We start from the raw sequence: 20,484 nt of genomic DNA, 5'->3' as shown, positions 1-20,484 counted from the left end.
ACTTGGTATTCCAACGCTGGCGGTGTGGCAAAGGAGATTGACCATGTCCTCATTGACGGTCGTTGGAGGATGATCCAGAACTGCAGGGTCTACCGGAGTGCTCAGTTCCTCAATACTGACCACAGGCTTGTTGTAGCAACTCTAAAGCTGCACCTTAAATCCTGGAGAATGGTACCATCCCAGCCTAGGCTGGATGTTGCCAAGCTCAGGGATGAGAGAGTAGCTGAGGAGTTTGCGAACAGGCTGAGTGGACACTTGGGGGTCTGGGTGCTTTGGGGGGTCCTGAAGAGTTGTGGAGCACCTTCAAGACCACCGTCCTTGATGTTGCCGGTGGATGCCTTGGAGTTCACCGCAGGGCAAAGAAGAATTTTGTCTCTCAGGGGACACTGGATACCATTGACCAGAGTCGCAGGGCCAGGCTGAATGGCAGAGCTGAGCTGTTCAGGGAGCTGAGGCGTAAAACTGTACGTGCACTGAGGGTGGTCAAGGAGGCCTATGTGCGAGGAATCTGTGAGGGGGTAGAGCATCACCTGTGGACAGGTGATTCTCGTCCCGCTTACAGGGGAATTCGCGCATTACGTTCATCCAAGCCCATCCCTCGGAGCACTGCAGTTCGAGCAGAGAGTGGTAGGCTCTTGACAGAGGAGTCTGAAGTGAAGGCCCGCTGGGCCGGTTACTTTGAGCGGTTGTACCAGGCTGATCCCCCAGCTGTCGAGTTGGACGTCAAGGGTGTTACAATCCCTGTTGCTGACCCTCGAATCAACTGTGGTCCACCATCGCTTGTGGAAACACGGGCTGCGGTGAACCAGTTGAAACGGGGCAAAGCTCCAGGGATCTGTGGCATCCACGCCGAACTTCTCAAGGCTGGTGGAAATGCTGCACTCGCGTTGTTGCATGCAGTTTTGTGCTCTGCCTGGAACACAGGCATCATCCCAACTGACTGGAAGAGGGGCCTTGTTGTCCCTCTCTGGAAAGGGAAGGGTGATCGCCAAGACTGCAACAACTACCGAGGGGTGACGCTGCTCTCAGTGCCGGGCAAGGTCTTTGCTCGGATAATTCTTGATAGGGTTCGCCACCATCTGCTTGAGCACCAGCGTCCAGAGCAGTCAGGCTTTACACCAAAGAGGTCAACGATTGACCGTATCCTTGCACTTCGTGTCCTCACCGAACGCAGACGAGAGTTTCGGCAGGGGCTGCTTGCAGCCTATGTTGATCTCTGTAAAGCGTTCGATTCAGTGAATCGGGATGTCCTCTGGAGGATTCTTGGTCTTCGTGGGGTGCCACCAAAACTGATCGATCTGATGTCTGAACTCTACTCTGGTACTGAGAGTGCTGTGAAGTGTGATGGTACCATCTATGACTTATTTCCAGTTGTTACTGGAGTTCGTCAGGGGTGTGTACTTGCCCCCACACTTTTCAGCACTTGTATGGACTGGATTTTTGGGAGGATGTCGGAGAGATCAAGTTGCGGTGCATCGTTTGGCAATGTCAAGATCTCGGACCTTGATTTTGCAGATGATGCAGTCATCTTTGCGGAGACTTTAGACATCCTCTTGGGGGCCCTCGAGGTGCTGAATGAGGAGTCGGAGCCGTTGGGATTACGGATTTCTTGGGTCAAAACAAAGATCCAGGCTTTCGGTGACATCTTGGATGCTGCTGTCCTGTCTGTGTCTGTTTGTGGTGAGGATGTTGAGGTCGTGGATAGATTCACTTACCTTGGCAGTGATATTCATGTCTCCGCAGGTTGTGAGCCGGAGGTCAATAGACGTCTGGGTCGGGCCTGGGGAGTCATGGATTCACTGGATCATGGGGTGTGGCGCTGCCGGTACCTGTGCGGGAGGACGAAAGTCCGAGTCTTCAGGTCCTTGGTACTTCCAGTCTTGCTCTATGGGTGCGAGACTTGGACTTTGACCAAGGATCTGAGACGGAGACTTAATTCCTTTGGTACCAGGTCTCTTCGGAGAATCCTTGGCTATCGCTGGTCGGATTTTGTGTCCAACGAGGAGGAGTCAGGTTGCTGAGAGAGACTCGGATGAGATTTGTTACCTGCATAGTCCGTGAGCGTCAGTTGCGGCTGTATGGACATGTGGCTCGTTTTCCTGACGCTGATTCTGCTCACCAGATTCTCTCAGCGAGGGAGTCTCATGAGTGGAGGAGGCCAGTGGGCCGACCACGTGCCTCATGGTTGCAGCAGGTTGACCATCATCTCAAGGAGATGGGGATGGGCCTGGCATCTGCCTGGGGGATGGCCAGACGGAGGCCCCTGGAGTACCGGCGGAAAGTGGACGCAGCGACGCGCTGTTCTGGCACATGCTCCCATACCTGACCTGACCTGATAACTGTCTCAGGATCGCTATATGTTGGGTGCCGGTTTCTCAGAACCGCATCAATAAATCATTGCTGGGCTGATATCGGTAATCGTCACAGGCCAATATCGGCAATTTTTCGATAATTGTCATCGGCCGATTGGAGTCAGTGTGAGTGCCGATTACCGATTACAGTACTGTACAGTGTACACAATGCAAAAACCTTGAGTAGCTTTCACCCTTGTTTAGGGCAAATTTCAATAAATAAGTTAAAGAAAATGTCACATTATAGATGTTTCAAGGAGATGTGCATGAACATTATTCTTTAAAAACAGCTAGCAATCTTTATGTAACAGGAAGAAAAAATTTGGCTCAGTAATTTAGAAATTTTTTTTTTTGCAAACGGTTCGGAAATCGGGTGTTATCAAGTCTATTTTGCTTTGAAACTCGAAGAGAAACAACATAACCTTTCTAAAGCATACCCGATGCATATGAAATAACTAATTGCTTTTAGAAACAGCCATTAGTATGAAGGAAAACGTGATCGCTCGTACACTGCTGAGGTTAAAAGTTAAAACCTTCAGTCCCTCCTTCCTTGGCCATACCCGAGTGCATCAAAGCATCGGTTAAATTTGTCTTTTCACATTTCAAAGGCGGACCGACAATATTCTGTGTACCCGAGCAAAAGGGGCACATTTCACATGCAGTCTTGCCCTAACCCTACAGCCGTACGATATAACACGTTAACTTGTACGTATGTTAAAAGTGCGTGCTCAATTTCCGGTTCCTGGTACGCTGGCTTGAACATTTTGCTGTGTGATGCCAAAGTCCAGTATTATTTGGAATTATTTTCAGATTAACCCGCTTGATCAAACTTTGGCTACGTGCTTGCAGTGAAATAAAGATGTTCATTGAGGATCTTTGTATGGGCGACCTGATTTGACAAAGCAGAGAAACTAATCTTTCTCAAAACTAATCTGAGCTTTCTGAGCTTTGTGGAGAATGACAAGGAGGGATGAGTGGATTGTCTCTGAAAGAAAGAATTCAGAGGTCAGAAATAATGAGGAAGAGATTAGAAAATCATTGCTGGTGAAGAAGAACATAGGAAGAGAAGGCTATGGTCATGAACAGAGAAAGAAAAGGCAACGAAGGTTAGAAGATGAAGCTATAAAGAAAGCAATAAAGCTCGTGGTAGAAGGAAGAAAGCTGAGAGGACATCCTAAAACGACTGATTGAAAGTGTCAAAGAGATGGAATATCTGGGTTTTGCACGAAACTGGTTCAATTGATCAATCCTTATGGAGGAATGCCATCATTCGACAAACCCCTGGAAAAGGGTAAAACAGTTGTTATTGTTATTAATTTTCAAACTAATTAAGTAAAGTCAAGGCTCATACAATGACCAAAGACATGCTGCTGAAACAGCTCATGATTGCTGAACACATTCTTGAAGACATCCAGCTGATTCACTGGTCAACACGATTTCTCTTGCATGGGGTTTTTCAACGGATTCTAGCTAACTTTTGGGTGCTGAATCCAAATCTGTCATTAGTTTTTGCCTTTCACATCAGGTTTTTGAACTATGAAAAATCATTATTTTTGAGAAAACAGCAATTTTACACTCGAAGTTGAAGAACACTGTTGCATTAGAAGATCGATAGATGCAAAAATGTTTACAATGAAAGGTACCTACTTCAATTACAATATTTAATCATACATTAACATATAATCCATGCTTGCTTGCACATATTTTTACACATTTTCTCTATTTTTAATGTATGAAAAGTTTACAAATTTCACGAAACTAAGTTAAATATATAGGTAGAAAAAGTTCCCTTTAACATGGTGTACATCACTTAAATACAAGGCATCACTTAAGCTCAAAGCATTTTCTGAGTTTTGTGACTTTTCACGACATTCAGAATGCAGCAATAAACGCAAAAATATGCGAATATAACAAAATAAGTACCGGTACTTGAAAGCGTAAGTAACTCCACTTTGCTCATGGCAGGCTGTTTACCATAGGGACTGTTTACAGCTACGGGTACTCGGAATAATCAAGCTTTTGCTGTTTTATCCCCACCAAGATTGCCAGACTGGATGGTCAACTTTTGTAAAAATCCATGAATATGGAGCATACAGATAGCACAAAAACTTGATGTGATAGAGCAAATCTGAGCTCAGATTTGGATTCAGCAGCCCAAAATTAGCCAAAAACAGTTTCCAAAGTCCATGCAAGAAAAAAAAAAATTTTTTGTAGACCAGTGTTATAATTATGGATCATTTTGTTCAAGTTTCAGAATGCCTTGGTCTCATAATAAGTTTGAACAGGAAAAAAGACATAAAATGGCAGAGCCCCCGTTTTAGTAATTTTGCTGTACGTAATTGAAGGCTAGCCCATATTTCTTTTCAACTAAAATTGCCGCCAGTCAGCCATCTTTGATCTGATTACAAAATAAAGTGACATGCACGTGTATGCCATCATGTACTGTGCTTGCGTCAAGTTTGAACAAAATCGGATCATGCATGTCTGAGAAATATTTGGGGACACATTATGTGACGAAATGGCAGCCGGACAGCCATCTTGGATCTGATCTCCAAAAAAAAATGACGTGCTTATGTAAGCCATAATTCACTTTATGTTTGCCAAGTTGGAACAACATCAGTAAATGCATGTCCGAGAAATCGTTGAGGACATGTTCAACATCAGGTTTTTAAAAAAAAACGAAAATGGCCACCAGTTGGTCATCTTTGATCGCATCACAAAACAAAATGATGTGCTTATGTATACCATCATGAGTTGTCTTTCTGCTAAGTGCGAATAAAATTGGTCCATACATATCCAAGATATGGTTGCGGACGCACGTACACACGCACGGACATTAAAGTCAAGACCAAATCCATAAACCCCTGTTTCAGACTAAGTCCAATGGGGGTGAAAAAGACAGATTGTATCAACCAGCACCTGGCTTTCCATACCAAAACCTTATAATTACAACTAGAAAGGGCAATTAAAGATTGCAGACCCTCACCAGGAGTTTTTTTGTTTTTGTGGTTTTATAGTACGTATTTTATAGACTTACTCACATTATAATTGTACTGTTCATACTTTTATAGATGTACTCCCATTCTAATTGTACCGTACATACTTTATTGATGTATTCACATTCCCATTTTACCGTACATACTTTATAGATTTACTCGCATTCCAATTTTACCGTACATACTTTATAGAATTACTCGCATTCTAATTGTCCCGTACATACTTTATTGATGTACTCGCATTCCAATTTTACCGTACATACTTTATAGATGTACTCTCATTCTGATTGTACCGTACATACTTTGATGTATTCACATTCCCATTTTACCGTACATACTTTATAGATTTACTTGCATTCGAATTGTACCATACATACTTTATCGATGTACTCTCATTTCAATTTTACCGTACATACTTTATAGATTTACTCGCATTCTAATTGTACCGTACATACTTTATCGATGTACTCTCATTCCAATTTTACTGTACATACTTTAGAGATTTACTTGCATTCTAATTGTACCGTACATACTGTTACGGGCCGGGGTCGGCGCGCCAACCGACCGCTCTGACGGAGCCGCAAGTCGAGTCGGCCCGACCGATCGCCCGGAATATAGATCACCGCCTGGATAAGTCCGAGCGACGGGTCCTTGTACAAGAACCGAAATACGCCAATGGGCAGATCACGTGGGGTAGGCTCGGGTGCCAATCTTCAATATACCTAAATACCCACGTGATCCAACTCCCGGGGTATTCTACCCTCGACGGAACTCGTACGGAACAAACCGCCGCGGTGAGCCTGTCCCGTTCGCGATTCTTAGCAGCTTAATCGCCGAGAACCGTCGGTCCAAATGTCCCCCTTTTACGGCAAACCAACGGCTTTCTAACTACCAACACACGAAATGCTCAGTCAATGAAAGAATCGACGCGACGAGCTGAAAACATGTAACAATTGGGGTATTTATTAATAATAATGGGGAACTTGGGAAGCACGTAAGAGCAGAACTATACCGACTTTACGAAATGCGATGCAAACATTTACAGCACATGAAGCACTTAACAATTTCCTACTTATTAGGCGGGCCCACAGACACACGTACGCACACACACACCCAAGAAATTGTGGCTGAGGCCTTTAATAACGAGCTTCAGCTCAGAGGACAGGTGAGCTGAAACCCAGAGCCTATCTCGAACCTCTCCACCTCGTATGGTCTTCAAGTTGTTCGGAACCGGGCTCCAACGAGAGCGAATTGGATCCAATCGCCGTGAGCAGTGATCCCTCCCGAGCTCCCGCGAATTCTCCTGCTCTTCTCAACATGTGCTGGTGAGACGAGGTGCCGATCCTTCCCGTCGATGCGTCACTCCTTCCCGTCGATGCGCCGCTTCCCCCAAGGAACCACCTCCAAGAAGAGGTCGATGAGTCGCACCAAGCCGGGAACCAAACGGAGAAGAAAGAGCTCCACGAACCAAGAAGAAGAAGAAGCCACCATTCGCAGCTCGAGCCGAGCAACCGGCTCGACTTTCTTCCAAAACAAAGCAGCTCTCCAAGAAGTCTACCGAGCCAAGCAGAAGCCGAAGGCCCACTGAACCACCAAAGCAAAAAGCTTCCGAAGGCCTCAACCCTAACCCAAGCCAAACAGGACCCGAAAGTCTGCTGAACGACTACCCTCAACTCTCTTCTCCAACTCAGAACACGAACCAAGAAAGGATCTCCTTTTTATCCTTCTCCGCCCCCCTCCCCCACGCCCGGCGTGACTTTTGCCCTTGTGATCCATCCCCCGCTCAACCACGGGTGGGAGAGAGTTGTTGACATCATGAATCACGGGATGGCAGGGTTCTTCTTCCTCTTCGCAGAAGAGGGGGAGGGACGTCTCCATTGTTTCGTTCCCTAACTTTTTTATCGATCCGCAGCGCAACTAATCGATTTCTAAACATTTAAACGATGGAAGGTGAGCTACCTAGGGAACAAGCACTTATCGACATAGCTGACTAAAGGAACCTGTATGTTGTGTGCAATCAAATTCCAAATTCGTAACAAAACTTTATGGATTTACTCGCATTCTAATTGTATTGTACATACTTTATCGATGTACTCGCATTCCAATTTTACCGTACATAGTTTATAGATTTACTCGCATTCTAATTGTACTGTACATACTTTATCATTGTACTGTACAGACTTTATCGATGTACTCGCATTCCAATTTTACCGCACATACTTTATAAATATACTCACATTCTAATTGTACCGTACATACTTTATAGATCTACTCGCATTCTAATTGTACCATACATACTTTATTGATGTACTCTCATTCCAATTTTACCGTACATACTTTATAGATGTACTCGCATTCCAATTTTCATGTACATACTTGTCATTCATGTCCATGGACACATTATGAGTGCTACATAAAGCAACAAGATGCACCTCCCCTTTACTGATTAAGATACATCTACAATATTAAGTGGCATGACAATCTCCAACACCAAAGTTCTTAGGAGGTGATTCATCCCAGGCATTGAGAGCAGACTTATTGGGGTCTAGTTTTGTTGGGTTGCATGCATGGTTTGCTTGGAGGATGCTCTAATAGCATGGGAAGTGACAATGTAGGATGACCCATGCTCAAATACCAAAATACCCTGAAGGCTAACATAAAGACATGCAAGAGGTGGTAAAACCACATCTTGAACAGATGCACACTTGAGAAGTCCATGTCAAAGTATTATATATGCACACCAGAGGGGCTACCTGGAACTGCTTGAAGGGGCAGGGAGGGGGTACCCCGTGTGGCCTGGCCAGGTGTGCTTTTCCCGCCAGGGATTTCGGGATGTGTTGGACATTGAAAAGCTATGGAGTTATTGGCTTCTTGTGGTTACTTTTTGCCTGCAGGCGGCGGCAACTGTCTGACCCGACTTCTCAATATACCTTTTATAGCATCATTTGGTGGCCTCAAAACACACTTGAAGACCAATGTGTGGTAGCTTTAAACCTTGCCCAGATTCTGAAGTACATTCACCCAAAATTTGGGGCTGCAAGGTGCCATGTCTGAAAGATTTACAAGATAAGCAGATTTCTTACAAATCTTCCACATTTAAATTTCACAATTCTTACAAATCCCAAGGCATTTGGCAAAGTGGTGAAAAATGGAATGTCATTTTTGAAATTAATTTAGAAGTGTATTTGCAAGTAACGGTAGGATCACAGTTGCTTTCATTATGAATTTGCTTTCATTTGAAATATTTTTGCAGATTTACAAAATGCAGATACTCAAAAAATGATTTTTGGAATGCCCGTCTTGTCGTGGCAGGTCACCTAATAGAAAAATAAATAAAGATTGGCATGTCTTTAACTATTGTGAGTATCTCATTCGTAGAATTTACTGAATGCCCCTCAAATATGCCAAAAGTCTGAGAATTGGCCAATTTCTAATTTTGTTAGATGTTGCTTTTTTTTCAATAGTGCTTGGGGGAATTTTGTATACATGTTCAGAGACCAGATTTAACTATTTTGTGTTGTTTGTATTATTTTAAAATCTTCTCTCATGCCAAACTGATCAGCAATTGTAGATGTTTAGTGGTGGCTTAATTTAGGGGTTATTATATTGACACGTCATAAGCCCAGCTAACACGGGCATTCTGAGCCGAAGGTCTATGACTTCCGTGAATGGCTTAAAACGATTATCACTAAATCGGGAACTGATCTCGTGGTCGACGGTCATCGATAGGAATGAAAGGGGGAGAAAACAATATCTAATGTACATACAGCCTGTGTCAATTTCCATTATATGAGCAATGCGCTTTCCGTGTGCCTTTAATGCCCAAGTCGCCCACCTGCTCTCGTCTGTACAGGAGATTTTACACAACACACCCTTACCTTATTCTGTTCTATTTCTTACAATGACTACCCCGTCAGTACACATATTACGTTGGACTTATCCCCGCCAGATCCCGAATACAAGAGTAATTGCAACCTATTTTAACACACGGTGCATACTATTCCCACCACAATCTATCTATGGATCTTTTTCACCGACGAACAATATATTTTGTTTTCGTTTAGATTATTTTAATCTTTATTCTTTGTTTCATCTTCATTTTATTTTTGAATCTGTATACTAACTTATTTGTTTTCTTCTGTCCAGATGGAGACCACTCCATGGTCGAAATGTTGGACCTCGACCTTACTTGTATTGAGCAGTGATAGTTGATGATGCCTTCACTTTTGAATTATGTTCTGTTTAATTTTTGTTTTTCCTCTTTGGCATGTTTGGAAAATGAACTCTGATGTATGTATAATCATATTATAATTGAAGAAGTGTTTTTTCGTTTGTTGTTTGACTTGTATGCACTTCTGAACCGTTAGGTGAAATTTGTTGAAAAAAATTAGGGGGTGTGTGCGCGATGGTTACAGGTTGTTTTTAAAATAAAAATAAAAAGACGTTAGTCCCAGTGGTTCACGGTGGACCCAAATTTTTGCTCTGTAAATATGTTTGGTGTCGTGCTGCTCCCGTTGGGAGGAGGTCTAACAAGTTGTACTAATTAAGGGAGAATGATCCCATCTGTTAGGACAGGTTCTTTGCTCGTATCATACTAAAATATGCCATTTGCTGTCTCTGTCTGTCTGTCTGTCTGTCTGTCTGTCTCTCTCTCTCTGTCTCTGTCTCTGTCTCTGTCTGACCATGATACATTTGGTCGATACTTATCCAATCTCAACTGAACTTGCCAGGGGGATTAAAGGTCACATGACAGAAGTTGTAGCAACTTAATTTACCCCCTTCTCCAAGGGGGTTTTCACTTTGGACATGCACTGTGTTAAGGTGTATAAATAGCTTATCATGGCGTTTCGTAGGCACACGTACTGGAAGTAAAAATATTATAAACCACAAACACGTTCGATTACATTTTTTAAGTCACTACTGTTGTTAATAATAATTATTATAATATAAACAATAGTAATAATGAGAAGGATAATAATATGAACCCACACTCCCCCCCCCTCCCTCCAATGATCCTGTAGAGAGTGAGGGCATGTTCAGTTATCAAGCAGTTAACTAGTGCTTGACAAGCCAGACGGTCCTCATCAACAGTTTCAATTGGAGTGATCGCTTGAGTGCTTAAGTCACTTGGTGAGCTCTCTGCATGAAACTTGGTAACTAAACACCCCCTGAGTGTAGTAGTATTTCAAAGCACAAATGTGCTGTTTTGGTGATCTTGTCAGTGGAATTTTTCAGTTGCACGAATTTGCGAGCTCTGATGCTGTCATGGTTGATGTTTTTCAGGAGATACACTGTTCATTGCAGGCTGTGGACGATTCTTTGAAGGGACACCACAGGAAATGTGCACATCATTGACTTTGCTTGGAAAGCTTCCTCCTGAATCTGTAAGCCCCTTATCCCTTTTTCGGTTTTCCTTCACACTCCAAGAACACCCACCTTCCATTTTTCCCTTCCATGCTCATATGTTGGTGTCGTTTAAACGGACTTGTTGCACAATTGTGTATCCTTACCATAATTCACAGACCGGTGTTTGTGTGTTTGCTTGTGGGTTTGTGGTTTACTGTACTGTAAATGTTTGTCATGCTACTCCTTCTACAGTTCTGGGCCAATTACATCCAGACTTGCTACAGAGGATCAGCATGACCCCAATTAATGTATAGGGGTGTTTTTATCTTTGCCAGTGGTCTTGATGAGGTGAGGGAGAGGGGACGCAAATTCCCCATGTAAGTGTGTTTCGTGTAGCACTGCGTCCAGGTGGGTGAGGGTATTACAAACCTCCCCCATTTACAGTACAGTATTCCTGCCTACACAGAGCTGTCAGTTGCCGATACACCGCCCAAATAAAGGTATGTGTCAGAAGAACACGTTACATGTTTGGAACAAGATCGCCTGTAGGCTGGGTACTCTGCTCGTGAATGTAATGTGCATACATACGGGATGGGGTAATGTAATTTTTTTAAATAAAACCAAACGGGATGGTTTCATGGTTTGCATTCTTGTTTTGTGCAGAAGGTATACTGTGGACATGAATACACTGTAAGCAACCTGAAGTTTGCCAGACATGTGGAACCCACAAACACAGAAATCCTACACAAGCTTGCTTGGGCCAAGGTGAGAAGCATTATTACCATTATGCAGGATGAATCCAGATATTAATTCAAAAGTTTAATTTTTTTGAATGTAATTTAGCCAATTAAAGACTCATCACCATTTAAAAAAAACAAACAATTTGCGTATGGTACTTTTATTTTGAGTATTTTTTTTTTGTATACCTTGTCGAGGCTCGTATGAGAGCGAACACACAACCCACAGCAAGGGGGGCATGAGACAGGAGGGGCAGGAGTGGGAAGGACAAAACAGTGGGGAACAGAGACATTAGGAGTTCTGTGTAAGGGAGAGGGATGGGGTGGGGAACATGAGGACATTACAAGATGGTCATTACAGGGACTTTCAGGAAGGAAAACAGGGAATTGAAGGAGGTGGGCTTGGGTGGATTACCGGGGGTAGAAAAGATCGAGAATTTTGATGGGGGTGAACAGCTGTTTTGAAGGCCTGGAGGGAAGAATGGGATTGAATAGACTATAGAGTGAGGGAGTTTATTCCAAAGACGGGGAAAAAGAGGAATGAAAGAGTGAAGGTGAGCAGTGATTCGTGATTTTGGTAGTTTTACCAGAAGGGGGTTTTTGGCGGACCTTGAGCACCCTGCGGAAATGTGGTAGGGACAAATCGCAGAGAGAGCAGGGGGGGGGGTGCGAGGCTGGAGAGGAGACTGTAGAAGACAGAAAGACCACCGACCAGCCTACGGTGAGAGAGTGAGAGGCCCAAAGACAGCCTCATCGCGGGAGATGCCAATGATCCAAAATGCCTTGGTGTCCACAGCGTGAAGCCGAGAAAGGTGAGAGGCAGGAGCACCAGCCCAGAGGGGAGAGCAGTACTCCATCAGGCTGCGGACAAAAGCTTTGTAGGTGGTCAGGAGTTCAGGTGGGTTGAGGAAGGACTTTGCACAACAGAGGATTCCCAGTCGGCGACTGGCTTTGGAGGCGAGGTTTGAAATGTGGCTTTCCCAGGAAAGGTCATGGCATATAGTGAGACCCAGAAGCTTGAAAGAAAGGATTTCTTCCAGAGGATTGTTGAGAAATTGGATGGGGTGGGTGGGGGGGGGGGGTTCCCAACGGTCCTTTCAGAAAGACATAGTGAGAGTGTGAGATTTGTCCAATTGAAAGACATGTTCCACGTGTTGGACCAGTTTGTGATTTTACCCAGATCTGCAGTGAGCGAAGAAGCTGCTGCTTGCCGGTCTGAGGGATGACTGATTATACGGCAGAAGGTGGAGTCATCAGCAAAGAGATAAAGAGGATTTTCCAGAGAGTCGGACAGATCATTGTTGAAAACCAGAAAAAGAACAGGGCCCAGAACGCGACCTTGAGGAACTCCAGCCTGGACAGGAAGAGGGGATGAAAGAACTCCATTAAGGGCCACACGTTGACTGCGACAGGAGAGGAAGTCTGCGAGCCATGAGTGGAGATGGCCTTGGATACCATTGGAGGGGAGTTTGGTGAGCAGGGCAGGGTGCCAGACCGTGTCAAAAGCACGCAATATGTCTAGGGATATGGCTCTGATTTCATGTCTGGCATTGAGGGCTTCCATCCATTTTTGGGAGAGCTGAAGCAGCATATCCAGGGTAGAGTGACCTGGTCTGAAACCAAATTGAAGATCGGAAATCAAGCCATTGGAGAAGAGGAAGGATTTCATGTCTGAAGCGGTGATGGATTCCATAACCTTGCTGATGATTGGTAGAAGGCTGATTGGTCTGTTGTTGCGGGGATCTGTTTTTGTACCTTTTTTATGCAGGGCAGTAATGTTTGCTGATTTCCAAGCAGATGGCAGATGACCTTGAGTAAATGAGAGGGTGAATAGAACAGAGAGACGGTGAGCAAGAGCAGAAGAGCAGGTTTTTAAGACACGTGGGCTGATGCCGTTTGGACTGGTTGCAGAATCTGAGTTGAGGTTTGACAGCAAGCTCTGCACCTTGTCAGGAGAAAAGGACACAGAGTCCAGGGACAGTTGAGTGTGACTGGGTAAGGTGGGTCGATCAAGCAATGGATTTTGGACACAAGATTACACACGAGTATTACTCGGATTTTACTTTTATTTTTTATAATATGCTTTTGTGGGAAAAAAAATTACACACTTAGACGGGAATCGAACCAAAGTCATTTGCAGAACCATATCAGTGCTCTGCCAGGGGCACTTTTATTTCTATTATTTTTTCATAAAGTGAAGAAAAAAAAAGTTTCCACGCTTTATGGTGTGAATCTTGGTCACAAATTTTCCATTTTTACTTTGAAGGGAATGCTACCGTAAACATATTGTAGCAGACTCTGTCTCCCTGGATAGGGATTGTAGCAGACCATGCAATACTGTTACTAAATTAAAATAATTTGACTTGCACGCCAAAGCTCGGCATGCACATTGGTTTTAAAGGAAATTTTATTTAGCTGCATAAAGCAAACAAGAAAAGCTGCACAAGGTAAGCACTTTGGTGTTTAAAACCATACCTTGTTTCCTCCACAGCTGCAGACATTCATAAGTAGCACATGCATGAGAATCCCAATGCTCCATGCCCCGCAGCAGCCGCTGGACGGGCTTTTGAAATGCCACTTGTTGGCCATTTGAGATTTACCTTTCATGCCCAAATGTCATATATATGCATCCCAAATGGAATCATCAGAACAAAAGTAATACTGAAGTCACTGAAATGAATTAAACACAAAAAGCACAATTTTTGTTTTTAATAACAATATATGTATCTGGACAGCATGTTGCAGAGGTAGGGTACCTACCTTTGAGCTGTCTAGTCTGTGTTTAATTATTTGACTAGCTATTACTTGTCACATTGGTGCTTCACAGGCAGGGAATTGTATCCAAGGTGTGCTGCCATCTTTTGGACGGACGTTAGGCTGGGGATCCATTTGCTAGCATCAGCTGGTGTACATTGGAACCCATGGTATCTTTCAATAAAGAACAGGTGAGTTATCACCGACACCCTGGTGAAATTACAAATCCCAGTTCTGGCTGCTGCTGTTGGGAAGATGCAGGCAAACTCTCCAGTATAATCCTTCCCAAGAGCCTACTATGGTATCATTGAACATTCCTTTGGCCTCAGGACAGTGCAAGAGAAGAGATATGTGTTGACCATGTATATATTTTGGGGACTTTAACAGGCACCGCCAACAAAGAATTGCATTAAATATTGCTCCATCAATTATACTTTATTTCGTAACATACAGGAGAGCAGACCTCGTCTCGGGCAGCGTTTCGCCTGTAACCAACAGACTTCCCCAGGCGCTTAATGTACCTCAGTTTTATCCCTTGGCCTTCGTCTCACTGTTACTTGCCAGAGCAAGGAGTGAGAAACAGTGTCGTTGATAAAACCCAAAGCATGGCACTTTCATCATCAATGGTCTTTTCAGTTCTGGTGTGATTGATTGTATCTATTTTTATTTAAATAACTTCCTGATTCACTTGAGTGCATCTGTTTGTGCATCATAAGTACTCACTTGTATTTTGAAAAATAGCGTAAGTATGAAAAGAAATATGTTTTGATGATTCCATCAATTTCACAAAGCAGAATTGATGTACTCCATATAATATTGTTGCGACCACGGGTACCGAGACACCAGCTTGTCACTCGGGGATTAATCCCCGGTTGTCCTCAGAAGAGCCGGACCTGGGGCCACCGCTCACAATTAACGTTGTGGTACGGTGGGTTATTTTAAAACCACGAATGCCACCCAGTTAACCACGAGTTCCAGTGTCCACCGTCTAATTATTCTGTTTAGCTAGAGGGCACGTGATTACCTGAGCGGGGAGCACGCCCTCGGCAAAGCACCAATGTTATCTCGATTAGATTTTAATTAGGGCGGCCGAGCGTTTTAACCACTGGTGCGTGCCGACTATTTTTGGTCATATCTGTGGTAATTACCTCCCAGTCCATCTCGGTTCGGACAATGCTGGACTAATGGAAGGAAAGGACAAACACGGACAGGTTGGAAGTCAACAAATGATTTATTAATAAATAAAAAGAACTTTTTCTTTTCTGAGGTAAATAAATTAATAAGTTTCGAAGCAAAATCAATTAAAATGCCAGGAAAGAGATAGAGAGCAGATGCTTATCGGGGGTTGACTTACAGCTAAACACAGATAAGGGTACCCAGTAGACCATTCGGGGGGGGGGGGGGAGAAGAATTGTCTCGCTCACAAGAGAGTAGTTGTCCTTGAAGTGAAAACGTCCTGAAATGTGTGCGTGCGTGTCACGTCCGTCGCCATCACCCAGCCTTGCCATGCACCCTCTCGCGAACAGCCTTGAACGCCAGTCGATGTCGGGGAGGGCACCGAGATCGTCTGTCGTGGATTTAGACCCTGGTGCTGCGACACGGGCAGCTTCTCACACTTCACAAAACTGGTGACGTCCAGTGACTCACACGGTTCGTCGGTTACTGACCCGCACCTCACGCGTTGGTGACCGACCCGTGCCTCACTCGTTGGCGCTGCTCACACCCACACGCGCACCACACGCTCGCTTGCTCCCTTACGGGCTTGCATGCTTCTTCACTTGCACGCTTCCTCTCTGGCTCGCTTCTTCCCTCGCACGTTTAAACTCTCACTTTCTTTTTGGCTCGCTTGCCCTTTTGCTTTCTTCTCCTCCCAGAATGGACCTCCAATTATTTTTTATATATGCGGCCCGTCTCAGCGGGCGCAGAGTCCCCCAAAGCTCACCCCGCTCCACTTGCGCACGGTTACCATGATTACCCGTGTGCTCTCAAAAAAGGTGGGCGTCAGCGCTCGCGAAAGAAATACGTGCATAAACGTTGCTGAGGAAAAATAAGGGCGCCAGCGCTCGCGAAAGAAATGTGTGTAAACGTGTCTGTCGTAAAGACAAAAAACTTCCCATAAGAGAGGGGATCTATTCTTTACCCTTCTCAACGCATCACATTTAAAATCCCAAGGGACATGGGGATGGGGCTAATCTGAACATGCATTTAAGGAAATAACTGTCTGAGGACCTGGATGTGTGGATGCATTCATCAGACTGGATTCTGAAATCCATAACAATATATACTATGTGACAATTCCATAGAACTATGGTAGATCCTCTTTGGGCTTTGACCCAATGGGAAAAGACAATAATTTAGTTATGTTAGGTTATAAATGGTTGCATTATAAACCTTTGTCCTCATCAGTTCACCAAGTCATCCACATTCCACAATTGGTGGTGTCAAATGTCAGTAATAAAGCAAAATGATCATCGCAATGACTCCATGTTAATAGTATGGGGATAGCATATCCATGCTTGAAATGAAGCCTCCTATTTCACACTGCAAAGCAGCAAGTGTGAGAATCTATCACTTCCTGCTTTGGCACAGCAGCTAGATGGTGTTTTGTTGCCAATAAAATGTAGTTTTGATCAAAATTCCACAGTCAAAGGCTGACTGAGCTTAAACATAAAATGGTTATTTAATGCCAGAGATTCTTGATGTTTCCATTTCATTTAGCCATCAAGTCAACTGTGGGTAACGACTTTTGGAAATGGAAGACACTAGATTGTGACTGATAAATACATTGAAAGGCACAGTATTGCTTTAAAATGTGGAATGGTACAATATAGCACCTGAGGTATGCACACTTCCCCCTGAGGTGTCCAGCTTGGGTTTGAATCCTGCCCGATCCAGCTATATACTGTCATCCCAGTGTTTCACAGGCAGGGTGATTCATCAATGCGTGTGCCGTCCCTCGGATGGACGTTAAATGGGAGTCCCGTCTGCTGGCATTATTTGGTGGACACTAAAGATCACACGGTGTCCTTCGCGAAGAGAAGCCGAGATATCGCCAGCAGAATGGCCAAATTCCTGTCCGAACCTCCAAAAGGCACTGCATCAGCAGCACAGCTACGCTCCCAGCCATGATTCAACCAGAAGCCACAGGCTGCATACAAAATGAATGAATATAGCACCTGATATCTATTGAGTTTCATCGTAGGGTCAAAATGATACATTTTTACTTTTGGTAAGTGTACATCAAAGGAGGGGGTGGTGTGGGGGGTGTAAGTTGCACAAGATGGGTTCACTGGTTTAGAATTTCCAAATCACCACATTAATCATGATACTGGGATGACTCCTTTAAAATACTGTACATATATGGTACTGCGTTGCTTTGTCTGTCCACTCATGTCCCTGTAAGTCGTATAAAATAAACTAATGTCTGATCAAGTCCTTTCCTGCAGGTGATTAAATATGAATTTTTACACCACGAGCCCTGGAACACAAAGAAAAAAACTCTGACTTAAAAAAAAAAACTAAAAAACTCAATCAAAATGCATCCTAGCAACAACTGCTTGTATTAAAAAACCAATTCTGAACGTTGTCGTTTCCACCGTGTACACCGTCACAACTACACATAGCCTATGTAGAAATGACAATGGCCAAGGACTCGGCAGTGATGTGATCTTATCGACTTGCGGTTCAACATAAGCAGCGTTTGAAAAGAACCGCTTCACATGGTGTCAGGGTTAAACGAGACGATGGTGCATGCCTTCGGGCTTTGAATGTTGTCTGCAGTTCCTTGGAAGTCAGGCCACTCCTTTGTGTCATCTCAAAACCAACTTGATAGATGTGCTGCATGCTTTCTTCATGCCAAACATGCATTATCCAAGCAGGGAAGGGGCCTTAGGTTGGAAGCAATTTGTGTCAGAACTTTAACCATTACTGTTCTGCTGTGCTTATATATATATATATATATATATATATATATATATATATATATATATATATATATATATATATATATATATATATATATATATATATATATATATATATATATATATATATATATATATATATATATATGTATATATATATATATATATATATATATATATATATATATATATATATATGCATGCTCCCGTTCGGGGTCGCCACAACGGATCATCCGTATGATCCGCATAGTGATTTGGCACATGTTTTATGCCGGATGCCCTTCCTGACGCAACCCTGGTCGCCTCTTAAGACGCAGGGATATGGTACACCTATTTTAACCGGGGTATACACCGGCCCAGTACACTGGTACTCACTTCGCCGACCTCGGAAGGACAGGCTGAGTCAACCCCCTGGTGTATTAATTCAGTGGCCCAATGGGGCTTGAACTCAGGACCTTTTGGATCCCAAGCCGCTGCCCTAACCTCTGCGCCAACACCAGGCTCATATATATATATATATATATATATATATATATATATATACATATACATATATATATATATATATATATATATATATATATATATATATATATATATATATATATATATATATATATATATATATATATATATATATATATTTTCATTGCCTCAAAACTGCCAACAGATAGCACAAGGGGTGGGGATTAAAAACGGGAATACATTGTGCTACCAGCAGGTACATGGAAAAACACTTGCACTTGAGCGAATACTACTCCTTCCTCATCTTCCACCCTTCTGTCTTCACTGCTCATTTTGAACAGGGGGTTCAGTTGATCCCGATTGTATTTTATGTTCTGTGAAACGCAACTGGGTCCTTTCGAAGGTGTCGTTTACTTATTTATTATCTTGCCAAAACGAAGTTTTTGCAAGATATGTTAGTCAGCTTGTATGTATTTTTTATTTTTATTTTTTTTTGTCTGTAATCACGTATAAAAATTCTGCAGAGCACAGTTATCATTGGAAATTTTTGTAACTTCGCATATCAGAGGCCTATAGAGGTCCCTTTCAGCGCATAAAATTTTGAAGGTCAAGGTCAAAGGTCAAGGTCACTTTGTCACAAATCAGGGGAGTCAACGAAACCCTTATTTTTTGAGTAATTTTGATCGAATCGTCTTCAAACTTCATGGGAATATAGTTCATGGTCTGGCGCTCAGCTGATTAATTTTTGGTGACGATTGGCCTTGACCTTCATGGTTAGCGCCTGAGGTCAAATTTTCAAGTTTTAGGAACCATATCGTGTAGTACCTCAAATTGAACACCTCGATGAGTGCTTTCTAGATATGTCAAGCTTGAGACATTATGACGTCATTTGGTGATGTTATGAGGCAAACATTTTTCATGGTTACTCTGTTGAACGATTCTCATCGGAATCTCTCGTAGGCAGATATTCCTCAAGGAGTCGCTCCTGGTGGATAGCAGCTCTGTTCACCTCAGTGTGACCTTAAAGAAGTCACACGTGGTCACCTTTTGGCAAGATACGTGTCACCCTGAGGGTGACATTGGTGTATTTATTTATTTTGGAACGCTGAGTTCCTTTTCTTGCAATGTGAGTAACTGTGATGTTTTCTGTTAAGTTCGTACTGATTAAAAAAAAATGCAAGTAAAAAGTGATGCAGCAAAAAAGTTCCATTTGTAGGAAAAATTGCTGCAATGTAAAGCATATCTCATTTGGGTTTATTGCAACTTTGAATATCGTTTCACACGAAAAAATTTTTTTATAACTGCATGGCTTGCCCCACATATTCATCACTGGAGAGCCTCGAGTTACTTACCTGAAAACTCACTTCGTGCTTGATCAACAAATAATTTACCTGGATAATTGCAGACAGCTCCTCCTGCTTTGATTCATTTGTGCAATTTATTTTCCTTATACAGCACTTTGCACATGCATTTAAATTGCACACCACAAGCCACATCAACAAAAACGAACTTCATAGACTCGCAGGAAGTGCTTGATAATCTAGTTTCAATTTCAAATGAAGTAAAGGTGAGTTTGAAGTTGCTTGAAGTTATTTTGCTAATGTGACCAACAGCACATACAGCCACAGCATACTGACGTGCTAATGGCACATTGGAAATACGGAGAGTTAATTTGGCCTCCACTGATCCACAACAATTGTTTCACCCAGTCAGCCCGTTTGGGGGCTGGTGTTTTGGGTGACGTTCATCCGTCCGGAGCCACTTCCCGAAAATGATTGGATGGATTTCTATCATATTCGCTACATGTACACAATAACACTTGGGCACGAGGCAAGTTAAATGATTTTGGGATCGGACGCAAAAGTCACTGGACAGTACTTTATTTCCGATTTTTTTTTTGGCAGTTATTTAA

The 20,484-nt window shown here is 43.2% G+C and overlaps 1 protein-coding gene across 3 annotated transcripts in view; it reads left to right on the top strand.

The window, feature by feature from the left end:
• The window catches only part of HAGH (hydroxyacylglutathione hydrolase), a 61,532-nt gene that overhangs the window by 34,303 nt on the left and 6,745 nt on the right, over positions 1 to 20,484 (top strand). For all 3 annotated transcript variants that reach the window (XM_085885179.1, XM_085885187.1, XM_085885198.1), the window contains 2 exons: positions 10,631 to 10,731; positions 11,357 to 11,458. In XM_085885179.1, coding sequence (XP_085741305.1) covers positions 10,631 to 10,731; positions 11,357 to 11,458 — 203 coding nt within the window. The remainder of the gene's footprint in view (positions 1 to 10,630; positions 10,732 to 11,356; positions 11,459 to 20,484) is intronic.

Source organism: Eptatretus burgeri, chromosome 1 (genome assembly GCF_056783735.1).
Source record: "Eptatretus burgeri isolate ZD-2024b chromosome 1, Ebu_testis_v1, whole genome shotgun sequence".
NCBI classification, from domain to species: Eukaryota; Metazoa; Chordata; class Myxini; order Myxiniformes; family Myxinidae; genus Eptatretus; species Eptatretus burgeri.
Note: the sequence above shows the minus strand (reverse complement) of the source record. Positions and strands in the feature narration are given on the sequence as shown.